We start from the raw sequence: 12949 nt of genomic DNA, 5'->3' as shown, positions 1-12949 counted from the left end.
GACAAGAAGACATTCACACGGTGGGAACATGGGTTTGCCTCCAGAAGTTTTAGCCCCTTAACTCAACTCTGTGACTGCTCCCCCTTAAATTTCACGCCCCTGAGTCTGAGGGATTACGCCCATTCCTCAGAAAGCCGGGACCTCCTGTTGGTGTTCCTCTCTGCTTCCCTGACTCTCTCACTGTTTCTAAAGGCTTTGCTTGCACCAGTACTCTGTTTTCCATTTTATGGCAAATCTTAGGCACTTATTATTTTCAGATGTAGATGTGTGTTTAGTGCCTTAGGGAATAGTGGAATGAATGCTGTCATGTAATTAATAACTCTAATAATGGTAAGAAGTAATAACACTAACTTTGAGCGAACTTCGTCCTAACCATAGTTCTGATTGTGGAGGACTGATAGTCTAATATCCCGATGAGCTGTGTCTGAGGTTGCCTCTGCTGACTGCACTCCGTTGAGTGAGATTTCGATCCACTGCTAGAACAAGAGGCTGCCTGTTCGCACGGTTCAGTACTCTGGCTAGTGACAGCGTGAATGCACCAAGATCCTTAAAACTCTGCCGCAAAACATAAGACAGATTTTACACTTTGATAGATTGGCACTGTAAATGTGTTTTTTTTTATACCGGATAGGGATTTTTTGAACAACTGTTTTATTGTTATTAATTATTATTTTCTTTACCTCTCCTCAAGGGAAGGGAGTGAGAGACAGAGAAACATCAATATAAGGTAAGATAATATGGCCAGACCATTTACAAACAATTGGCAAAATAGATATGCAGCAGAGATGTGATTAATCTATTACAGTTCAGTATGGACAGAATCCTGTATGGCCTTTCAGGGAGTCCTAGCACATGATTAGCTTTAGGGTCCCATTCACCGAGAGTTGCACAAGAATCTCTATGCAGACAAGAGCTGTCTTCTTGTAGCGAGTAATGTCTTATAAATAACTCCACACACTGCACTGTAGCTGTCTGAATGTTCACCCTGGCTAGAGATACTTTGATGTAGTGATACACCTGAGGATTATTTGTTGTCAGGTTCATTATTATGCATTGTATGTGCTGGTGTACCTGTATTGACTGTGCTTAAGAGGAGCAGCAGTGTGAATGTGTTGGACATAGAGGTAAAGGTCAGCGTGTGTGTGTGTGTGTGTGTGTGTATGGGGGTGTGTGGGGGGGATGGGGGGTGCCGCGATCAGCACTGTGCTCTATCCGCCCCCTCCCCCCAACATCGAAAATCAAATAAATCAGAAGCGGGAGGAAGATACGGCTGTCAGCGGAGAGTTCAGCCCAGCCTCCCTAAATCACCCTGATGCTAATGAACTTTAAGGGACCATATGAAGCGTTCCATTTCCATTTAATTTGTCTCTGCCTCTCCCACCCCCCTGCACCCCCACCCATTACTAGTTCCCTTTTTGGTTATTGTCTGGGATGCAGCACCGCACCTTGTCTGGTTATTGTGATGCATTGTGCTTTTAGCAGGTTAGGCGAGTATGACGTTCCTATTTTACAGACACCTTCTCTTGCACGCAACTGATCTGGGCATACAGTAATTAATCCAATCCGCGGCCGTGCACATGCCCGGACACTGTTAATTAAACACGGCGCAGACAGGAGTCTCACACTAACGTGTCCTTTTAATCCCTTAATCCGTCCCTCACTGCGCTTCACAAACTCCAACCTGAATGCAGAGCCGGCTTATAGTACCTGTTCCATAGAGGTCTGTTTCCGCTCTGTCATAAAGAACACTCATAATGAAGGCTGGGTGTGGTGTTCTTCTCCTGAAGGTGAGGCGCATTGGGGCTCACCACTGTCTGATAGTCCCCGTGTTTTGCCGTAAGGTTTTCCCTTCATGAAATGGGACCTGTGAAAGTATTTGGCTACTTAAATACCAGCGTCCTGCTGAATCAGTGAATTCTGCCTTATCTTAGAGAGTTCAAAAAGAATGTCTGTTTGGCTTCTTTGTGGTCGTAGGTTCTTAGGGTGTGGCAGTTTGTTTGTGCAAAGTGCCTCTTCACATTGGCCCCGGTGGCACGTCTTTCAAGCGCCTGTCAGTTGAGAACGTAGGTCCAGATGGTCATGGTGATCTCAGCTTGGGCTTTGCTGAGTTATGTAAGACGCCAACAGCCGGGAGATCACTGTATCACTGATACAGAACAGCTGCACCAGTTCTGTGAGAGTTCACTGGTCCAGCGGTCTAAACTCAGGGTTACAACCCTTCGAAAAAGTCATTGCATTCGGCCTCATGAGACGTAAACTGAAAATGACGATTTGCTGGATTTGTTTATGTGCTAGTTGTGATTTTCTTCTGCTGTAAACAATCCGTTCCCTGCTTGCCTCTGCGCTGAGCTTGAAACTGGGCCTGTGTGCTTAGGGATCGCAGAAACATCACTTTGTTTACTGTTTTCTGAATCTCTCATGTACAGAACATGGAGCAAGACTTAGACCTCAAGTGTAAGATCTGGCAAAAAAATTCCACACTGTCTTCGCGATTCCATGTTCCCCACCTAACACTAACGGGTGAATTCCATTATTTGGAATCACTTTCCCTAAACTGTGACTTCCAGGGAAATGCAAGTGGTACTTTATTCTTCACAAGCATAGTTTTATGACTGAATGTTTCTGTTGAAAAAAACAAACACCCATTTCTTTGGAAGCCAAAGCTCAGGAGAGATGACGGATGTTGATCGAATCCCCAAGGTCAGTTAGACCGGGGTCAGCAGAGGACTCTTCTTCCACCAGTAGTAAAAACTGTCTCTCCTTGGGTTATACACTCATAAGGGTGTGGTCTTGTCAGGCGTCCTCAGTCTGTGGGACAGGCAGTGAGGAAGTTGCTTTGTCTCGCAATGCAGACCACCCTAACCCAAAGCTGTCCGACCACAACCTTGTGGTCTCCCGTAACTTGTAAAAACAACCGTGTCACAGGGGTGACAGCCCAGCCGAGGCCTACGTCACACAGACGTGTGAGGGACGGGGTGCTGTCGCCGGTGTGGCCCCGGGCAGGAAGCTGCCTGTGACAGCCCACCGACGCCTCCTGGTCGGCTGAGAGACGAAGCCAGGGGAGAGCCTCCCACGCCCCCTCCATTCCTGCATGGCTCTTTCTCATCCCCGCGGCTCCGCGGTATTGTCTGACAGCCTGGCTTCAACACAGCTCAATAGCCTAATAGCTTCCTGGGCATGTTGCATGACAGAGTCAGGGAGGAGGTGTGGGGACGGTATTGTCTCGCTGGCGTTGTGATAGCCTGCCGCTGTTTACAAGTCATGCCTCGGATTTAGTGCTTTAAAAGAATTCACCTCTTTCCAGACCGAAAAGATTGCTTCAGATTGCCTTCAGATTGCTGAAGGCAGCTCTGCTTGTTATGATGGTACAATTATGTAGCCATAGCGCCCGGGTCAGAGAAAGGAGCCCATGTAATGCTAGCGGTTCAGGTTTAGCGCTGCGTATTGAGGATGTTTGTTTAAGTGTCGTCCCTTTCGAAATAGGAAGTGCAGACCAGCTAAACCTGAATTGCTGTTTTGGCGATTGTTTATTTCTGTTGTTTTTTTGAGCGCAGAGTTGAGAGAGAGAGAGAGAGAGCGAGAGAGAGAGCAAAGAGACTCTAGCCCCGGGAGTGCGTTAATGCTCAACACAGAGCGCATTGTTCGGCGGGAAAGGGGCCGACAACACAGCGAGTTGCCGCGCTTTGCATGCAGGGCAACACTCGGCCCAGAGACTAATAACTGGAGCGATGGAGCGAGAGAGAGAGAGAGCGCTCGCTGGGAGCCTGACAACCGTTCACACGTTTGCACCCTCCCTGTTTGGACCACTAACAGAAGGCTGGGTTCACACACACAGCGGCCCTGTGAAACTGCTCCCGCGCCCCAAAAAGGGGCTGCCCAAAGTGACCCACCACGAGGTTGTTACTGTTTCACACGGCACCGAGAAAAGACACTGCAGGCTATTACTCGCTGTTGTCGCAGCTTTGGTTAGCATTAAGACATGATGCTTTTTCCCTGATTACTCGTGTGGATGTGGTTTGGTGTTTTGCAAAACCTGTGGCTACCTCAGTGCTGTAGAAGATTAACAGACGTATCCGTGCTCAGCTTCCTGGTACGTTAAAGATTATACCCCATCAATGATGCATTTCCTTGTACGTTGCTTTGTGGGGGGGGTGGTAGCAGCCTGCTTTGTTCCATTTTAAAATGTTCTTGATTTTCATGATAAGTACAGACTCTGTGCGTACGTGTTGGGGGGCGGTGAGGTCAGAATGGTTCTGTGGGACAGTGAGCAGAAGACAGGAAATGCCTCTTTCTCAAGACAGTGACATTACTGAGGTCTATGCCTCTGAGCTGCAATCACTCCCACTGAGGTAATTAGAGAGCACATCTGGCAGTGCTCCTCACTATGAGAGTGGCATGAGGCTTTTCTCAGGAGACCATTTAACCGGGGTTACAGCTGATATGTCTTTTCTTAAGAGGGGGTCATCTATATTCTTTTATGGCAGCTGTTCTCACCCGAAAGGTGACTCTACTTATGCTAGGGGAAGCGTTTAGCAAGGAGCTATTTCCTTCATTTTCCGTGCGGTCACTGTATTGAAGCAGAGACTGAAAGGGTGCTAACCCCTCTCAGAGCATCCTGTTGTGTCAGCCAGAGGCTGGAAGAATAAGGCAGCGAGTGCTAGGCTTCGGTTAGATGCGCTCCACTCTTAAGCAGACGCGACTGCCATGCTGGAAGAGTTCACATGGAGAGTAGGAATGCGGTTTGCGTGCCTGGCGACCGACCAAAGTGATGAACCCTGTCATCGAAGGTGACAGCGTGTCAGTTGGTTGACGCAACTGACACGCTGGGGAAGACCGCGACCCCCCCAATGCGAAGCTTCTTGTGTTTGGTCGACGGGCCCTGACCGACGCGTGGTGACCCGCAAGCCAAGCGGGGGTCTCCTCCCTCAGAGCGACTGGGGGGGTGTGTTAGAAATTAAATTAGTCACGGCTCGTTTCAGCTCCCCCTCCCCGGCGGGACTTATGTCACACGGCACGGAGTGGCGTCTGGTGGCCGGCTGTGGCTCTCGTTTTAACCGCCTCCGGTGAGGGCGTGTCCGCCTGCAGCCCCGTCCCTTCGTTACACACATGGCTAGCGAAAGGAAGGCTAACGAAGCAACGCCGAGGCCCCCGGTGTGACAGCCAGCAGGCTGAGATCGAGGGCTGGCGATTTGCATACCATCGATTGGACGCTTTGACTGACCTCACCAGCATGCTCGGGTCAGCCAGCCTGCCAGCCAGCAACATATGCTTCTGCGAAGCGCTCGATAACTGTGAAATTAATCAGACAGGCCGATTTTTAAAAAAGCAATCCGCAGTTTGTTTGGTTCACACAGGCCAGTTTGTCTGTTATACGTTGTGATTTGTGTGTTATGAGAGTGACTATTCGGGCTGCAAGAAGCTCCATACACCGACTGCTGTGAGTTCTGTGACTGGCATTTTCCAGGGGACTTCAGAATGTAAGGATTCATAGTGCAGCAACTAGGCATTAAATTAGGAGACAATTCACCCCTCCGGGCTGAGGCTGCCCAGTGGGACACGCCGCTCATCACTTCCTGGACACTGTCCTGTGCCCCCCCCCCCATCTCCTTCAAATTGGCCTATAGGGGTTTGTTGTCTTTTGTTTATGGGTTCATTTTTCGGAGGCCAGATTATTTGTTTATGCAAAGAGCAGCCTCGGGCTTTCACACGAGAATCTCCGCTTTCTCAGGGCGGCCCAGCTGCACATTCCAAACGTCCCCGAGTTCCGCCGGCCCCGTCGGCGGGCGGTCCCGGCGGCCCCCGCGCCCCTCCGCACTCCTCCGCGAGCGTGCCGGCTCACTCGCGGCTCCGTCCGCCTCGGCCAGCTCGCGCTCAGACGCTCCTTGCCCGCTCCTCCCCTCCCGACCGGCCGACAGATTGACGGACAGACCGGCTGACGGAGAGCCGCGGCCAAAAAGGTAACGCCTCCGGGTGCCCGGGGCTCGGATTGAGACTTCAGCCGGCTGCCAGAACCCCGCTGCTGGCCGCTGGCACCTCTGCCGTTATACCCGGCTGAGAAAGAGCTGTCGCTGTGCTGTGTGTGTGTTTCTGTTCTCGTCTCGACCCGGCTTGTCTGTCATGATGCGCGCACAGCGGCGTAATGAGGCGCGGCGCACGGATGCGCATATTTAACGCGGCGGAAAACGGTACGCAAGCAGAATGTAAGCAGAGTGCGGGGTATTTTCATCGCGCAGGTGTATCCTTTTCTTAGCCTGTGAAAGTGGAACAGAAAGAGCGTGGAAACTGCTGAGTTTCTTCCGTGAAGCCCAGCTGAACTGAGCTGTCAGTGGAGAGTTTTCACAGAAAGAAAGAGGAGGGTATATATCTCCTTTTTTAAATGAATCAGTGATCACTCTCCTGTTGGATTGTTCTCTTTTCTCTGTTCATCCCTCTCTTCAGTGTGTGAACAGGCTCTAACCGACAGTTATGTTTTTGCTGTTTTTGTATAAGTTACTGTTATTATTATTGCAATGAATATGATTAGAAATTTCATAAAGAATATGACCACAATGGTATAAATAATGACACTGTACTACATGGACTTCCTCTGCGTCAGATTAAGCCCATGATCCTCCGTGCCGGGAGTGCAGTGAGCTCCTGAGAACTGCTTTTGAGAGCCAAATGCTGTGCCTGGTTGGTTTTTTTTTAAAACATGCTTAAAAACCTGATGACAGGGTAAACTGCCCCACGGCTTGTGCCTGGTCCTGGTCTGTCAGTTGCTAGACACTGAACTGCAAGTGAGCCAGCACATCAAACGAGCCTTAATCTCACTCCCAGGAGTGACTGATTAAGGAGAGGAAAGGAAGATATTCCCAACGTCTCAGTTTCCACGAAAAGAGGTGATGTAATGAATATTTCCAGCGTGCTGTTCTACACTCGTAATGCCGTTTCCTCTGTATCGTCGGCTTCCTGGTGTGGGGTTTACCTCCGTTTGGTGTTTTTTGATAAGGTGAGACGTGGAGCCCGAGTCGCGTGAGGTGAGGTCTTTGCGGCGAGGGCGTAGGCATCGCTGAGGGTCTCGTACCCTTTCCCCCAGCGCGCCCCTCTCCGCCAGCAGCCGCTGGGGGCGAGAGCAGTCGGGCACGCATCTCGAGGAAGTGCCAACCCCCCCCACCCCCCACCCCCCCTCCCCGCGCCGCAGATTGAGGAAGGACCTGTCTCCAGTGATATAATGCCGCATGATGTCACCCTGTTAGTGTAGCGATGCGCTGATTACGGCGGGCCGAACGTGCCCGGAGACGCTGTGCTGCGTGTCACGCTTTGCCCCTGCCAGTAACACCTCTGTCTGTCCTTTTCCCCCCGCAGGCAGAGCATTCCTCAGCTGTCCCGGCGTCCAGGTAGGCCCCTCTTAACTACCGTTGTTTGTCATTTGTGAGAGTCGTGCAGTTTAGTCTGTTTAATTCGAAACCGTTGTTGACGTCTGTTGACAAAGCCGCACGCTTGTATTAATGGCTCCGTGCGAGACATGTTTATTATCGAGTCAGGAAATGCCGTGCCGTCCGTGTCACTACCTAACGCTACAGACAAAACGCTTAAATTGTTAAGCATTTTAAGGCAGTTTAAAGGGCAGGTAAAGCTGCTCTCTGATAAAATTCATATTAACTAGTAATTAATATTAAAGCTGTACATGTGTATATGCAGTAATTGGATCTTGAAATTGTTTTTTTGAAGCTGTTTTTTTTTCCCTAATGTTTTTGAAGTTGTTTTTTTTTTTTTTTTTAAATGAACCCCTCAAAATGAAAGTTTTTATTTGGGTACACTGAGCACACACTGAGTTTATGGCCCTGACAAGTCAGATTTATAAATGACGCCGCGCCTGGCCAAACCTTGGTTTAATGTTTAATTCTCTCATGGAACAGTCCAAGGTGCCTTTTAAGTTATTGCCACTTGCCTGTTCTGGGCAATTTGTATTGCCTGCCTCTGTATAATTCAGTTCCTCTTAGTCATGTAGCACCGCCACAGTGTAATTTATTTTTCAGACTACAGATCCTAAGAGTATTGAATATGCATATTGGCCTCAGCTGAGTCTAGAGAAGGTCTGTTTCTTTCTTCTCCTTTGAGTCTGGGCAGGGTAGCTTTAGCGCTGGTAGCCTTTTTTGTTGGTTTTTTTTTTTTGTGACTGTGCAGCGCCCGGCCTCATGGACGGTCTTCGACGCGAAGTCGTCGTAAACATCGCGCCCCGGGGGCAACAGCAGACACTCCCCCGCCGAGAGGGGGCATTTGCATAGGGTACGCAGTGGCACAAAGGCCTTTTTCAGAGCACGTGCGGAGAGAAGTCTCACGGGACACGCGGTTCCCAGCCTGCGTCGGCATGCGCTCCAGCCTCCCCTGCTCTGAAGGCTCCGTATTGTCAGCCTCCGCTCTCTGACCCTTTGTTGCTCTGTCCTGTCTCTGACGGGGGCTGGGGGGGGGGTTCAGGGATTCCCTTCAGCTGATAAACAGAGCTGCCTCCTGTGTCTGATTTCCAGGAGGGCTGTTTCTGAGTGCGTAAACATGGGACGGGCTGGTTTGCACTGGCTGTGCCACTCTGGGGCCCCTGCCATCTGATTCTTATCTCCCCATTCAGTCTGTGGAGGTGGGGCGCCTCTGTCTGCCCCTCCCCGTTTTTCAAAATAATTCGGGACCGGGTCCCCATTGAATTCGGGCCTGCCCTTGGAACAGCTTCTCAGGAGTAGCCTACGTGCAAAGGTTACTTATCAAACGCGAATGCCTAAAATCAGCAGCCTGTTATTCTTTGATAGACTGAGCTGCGGTAGACCGTCTGGCTGCTCCGTGGAGCACAGTGCTGCATTGTTTTTTTGTTTTTTTTTGTCAATGTGCCGGCCGCGGTGCTGGGAATCGGAAGCCGGCGTGAGGCTGGGCTGCCCCCTGGTGGTGGAACCTCACTACAGTCTAACGATCTGCAGCAGAGATAAGGACTGCAGTAACGAGAACCAGTACGAGCACTCCTAAACGAAACTGCCACGCCCCTTCTGTGTGCCAGTGCTTTGAAGTCTTCAGAGACAGCGCTGTATCAGAACCTCCCGATATCTTATTCCCGACAGGCTAGTGACGCAGAAATTTCTGAGGCGTCTACAGGTCCAATGAAATACCAGTGTTGGTCAAACGTAGTAGGGCATATGCTTGAAACTGTCAGGATTTATGACTTTTAAATGTTACTCAGTCAATAAAAACACGTTTTATTTTTCCATGGACGAAAGGGACACCGACATGACGGGAAAAACGCTGGTTTCCATGATCAGTCCAGTGGAACTGAACATGTAAATGACATGCGTAATACAGCTAACAATACCCAGCCACAGTGTTAATGGGCACTGTTTTCCAGGGGCAAGGGAGCTGATCGCTCCAGGAAACAAATTGTCATTAGAATAATGTGTTCTCTGTGCTGTACTATACAAATCAGCCTGGTACATTATTGTCATTTATGCTACAGTGGACAGTATACACTACAGTACACTGCAGGCCAACAGAATCTGTCAGGTTTAATGTTTGAATAGGCTTCTATGCCCTGTCCATTTTGGAGTGAATGACACGCTCTCAGCCCCTGCCTAAGAACCACTTGCCGGCTGCTTCCAGGGTGGTGACTGCTCCGTGCCGCCTGCGCCCCGTGTGTGAAGCCGCCGAAGAGCTGCCAGAGCGCCCCCTGCAGATGAGGCTGGCTCCCCGCGCGTGATGGCTCCTGTGCTGAGTGCGGCCTGGGCTCAGGGCGTGGCGGGGGCCTCGGCGGAGCTGGGGGGCGGGCAGCTGGCCCTGGTGGGCACCGTCACCGCCGTCTCCGCCTTCCTGCTCCTCTCGCTGCTCTTACTGCTGTGTACCGGCTGCCAGGGGTGAGTGGCACCGAACAACTCAATATCACTACCCTCATAACAAAGCACTGACATTGATTTATCGAGTTCTTCTATTGTACTGCACAGTGTTCTTACTGTCAAGGCAGAGCTTAACTGCCGTTGATTTATTATATTTTTGTGTTGTACTACACAATATTACTACTGTTACAAGAGTTTAACTGACATTGATCTATTTGGTTTTTCTGTTGTACTACAGAATATTTTTTCTGTCATCACAGAGCTTTACTGGCATCGATTTATTGAATTCTGTTGCACTACACAGTATTACTATTGTCATGATAATGTATCTATAGTGCCTTTACACTTTAATGATAATTCTTAGTTGTTTCATTGTTTTGTGTAGTACTGTATGCATGGATTGTTATTGTTACTGTAATGACGTTGTGTCTGTGATGGGATTCAGCTTTCGTAAGTGATTACTTCTGTTTATATAGCGTTGTTCTGTATTACACAATGCAACATTATCATTGCAATGACTGGACTTGAAGTGCAGCCGAACTTGTCTCAGTTGTGGGCTCATAACTGTGTGGTCATTATTGATATCATTGGTAGGTTTTGGGCTTGTAGGCTGGGCCCCAGCGGTATTGTTGTGTTTGTACACGGGGCGAAGCATGTCTTATCCTGATGAGTTTCTAATCCCACTGCTGTGTATGCAGAGCATTTAATCCCTCTGTCTGTTTTCTCTTTTCCAAGACAAAAGAAGGCGAACGCGCTCGTGGGAGAGCGCGAAAATCTGACCAATGGGGTATGTTTCCGTCCTGCTCGTCCAGCCAATGAAAGGGAGCAGTCCCCTTGCTTTTCAGCTCGCACCAAACGTTGAAAGGAGCGCTGCGTTCCTCGCAACTAACACATTTTTCTTTGTGCGTAGCACTGAATGAATGTCGCGGTCTCATGTGCTAGTACCCTGGGTCATATGAAGTTCAGCACTCCAGAAACTGGCCATTTGCCATATGGCGTAGAAGGCTGAACAAAATGTATATATTATGTGCATGTCACATTCACTGTGCTCACACAGATCCAAGTTACATTGAGGGGTAACTGTATCTCAATTCATTCCACTGTCTCACACACACACACACACACACACACACACACACACACACACACACACACACACACTCACTCACGGATACTGTGGGAAAGTCTCATGTTCCTCTTGCGGACATTATCTACCAGAAGATTCAGATGTGAGGATTCCGGCCAGAGTGGTTTTTCGCATTATTGAAGGGCTGATTTAGCTGTTAGCCACAGTGAAAGGCCAGCAGTCTGAAACCAGAGCCAGATGTGGGGAATTTGTCTTCATTAGATACACATTGAGATGACTATGCTGTACACTCTCTTTTGTGGGCATGAGTGCTTTGTTTTGACTGACTCATCCAAAAATGAAACTGCCAGAAAAATCAATTTTGATTCTAAAATAAACAGAAAACCTTAACTGGCTTTGATTTGGGAATACGAGCGTTCATCGTCGTGGGCTCTTTCTGGGTTCGTTCTGAAATTGCTTCTCAAGCCCTTACGCAAGGTGGCAGAGTCATCGGAATACATAGTGCTCCCCAGGATAAAGCCCGTGCTTTACTGTGATCAAGTTTTACGATGGTCTCTGTTCACATCATTGAAAAAAATGCCACCGTCCGCTGTTTTATCACACAGACCGAGTGTGAGAAAAAGCGCTGGTAAAAGTAGAGGAAAAAGTCAAGAAAAAAGTCTGAAAAGGTAACATGGATGTCTTTCCCATAGGGGTCTCTGTTTGAGTGTGCTGTGTTTTTCTTATTTATGGTTGCCATTTCTGTTCAGTGAACTCATTCGCTGAAGGTGTGGCTGAAGGGTTAGATGAGGGTTAGCTGAATATTGATTTATTATATTTGGGTGCGCACTGTCTCGCTCACCTTGTGGCTAAATAAATGCTCGTCCAAAGACCATGATTTGTGTCCTGCTGTTCCTGCAGTGCTAAATATACTGCAGGGCCTACTTCACGTGAGAGTATAGTTAAAAGTACAAATGTTTAGGCATTATTAATCAATCCCATATTTAGATAACTTTGTAACACTCATAACATTGTGGCTATTGGAAAAGAAATTACCCACTGACCCACTGTGACATTGAGAATAAGGACTTACATATTGGAGCCATCTTGTATCCAAGTTCGGTCTCATGCTGTGCTTTCCAGTTCTTTCCTACTTATGTTTAACATCAGCATGCTACAGTCATACTTTGTGACTTCTTAAAATCACAGGGGATGCTGGACTGATTTTATGTGTGATGAATTACCAAGTGTAACGTTATTCTCCATATATCCTCTGTCTGTGAACATACTGAGCAGTGCACTTAAATGTCAGAATTTGTCGCACCCTGACAGTATAAAAGGGGACTTTGTCTTGCCATGACAAGATGATTGCTCCTCCTCTTTAAACCTGTGTCCCTGAGGGACGTCTGCCGATCACTGATCCGGCCACTAGATGGCACTGCAGAGTTATTCTGTTCCGCTCTGGCGCGGCAGCTAAAAATCCAAACAAAGACCTGTGGACTGCAGCAGCTTTCCCGGTGTCGCATGCCGTCATGTCGTTGAGTGCAGTTCGAGCAGAGCACCGCCGCAGTGTCTGTGCCAGCTGGTTTAAGACTCTTGGAAGTGACTGGAGTCGTTCTCTCCCCAGGTGTCAGAGAGGGAGGCGTTTAGCCAGTCCGTTGACAGCCCCGCGACTGACATGGTGGCCAGCAGCTCCCAGAATGGGCCCCTGACCAGCGGCACAGGTGAAAACTGCCTGTCTGTGGTGTATACGGCTGCTTGTGTTAACTGAGTTTTGTAGCAGTCTTCTATAGTACTACCTTTGTGATAAGGAGCAAGGCTCTGCTGCTATTCCCCAGGGCAAGGAACTTAACCCAATTGCCTCAGTAAATGTCTAGCTATATAAATGGACAAAAGTGTTACCTACAAATGCGGAAAAGAGCATCTGTGAACAATATGACAATAATGTAATGTAATGTAAAGGCTAGCCTCTATTAAAACCCTATATGCTGAAAATATTATTGGGCTCATAGACGAAAATATAAAGGAATGCTCTCCA

At 48.8% G+C, this 12949-nt stretch overlaps 1 protein-coding gene across 4 annotated transcripts in view; it reads left to right on the top strand.

Moving 5' to 3' along the window:
- Positions 1–12949, top strand: part of pag1 (phosphoprotein membrane anchor with glycosphingolipid microdomains 1) — a 38211-nt gene that overhangs the window by 17887 nt on the left and 7375 nt on the right. The window contains exons 2-6 of one of the 4 annotated variants that reach the window (XM_036515558.1): positions 692–727; positions 7345–7376; positions 9616–9866; positions 10581–10632; positions 12539–12635. In XM_036515558.1, the coding sequence (XP_036371451.1) occupies positions 9712–9866; positions 10581–10632; positions 12539–12635 (304 nt within the window). In that variant the 5' untranslated portion in view covers positions 692–727; positions 7345–7376; positions 9616–9711. Of the gene's footprint in view, positions 1–691; positions 728–3961; positions 4091–5677; positions 5958–7344; positions 7377–9615; positions 9867–10580; positions 10633–12538; positions 12636–12949 lie in introns of those variants that run through there. The other 3 variants (XM_036515560.1, XM_036515559.1, XM_036515557.1) reach the window with 3 other exon arrangements.

Source organism: Megalops cyprinoides, chromosome 21 (genome assembly GCF_013368585.1).
Source record: "Megalops cyprinoides isolate fMegCyp1 chromosome 21, fMegCyp1.pri, whole genome shotgun sequence".
Classification (NCBI taxonomy): Eukaryota; Metazoa; Chordata; class Actinopteri; order Elopiformes; family Megalopidae; genus Megalops; species Megalops cyprinoides.
Note: the sequence above shows the minus strand (reverse complement) of the source record. Positions and strands in the feature narration are given on the sequence as shown.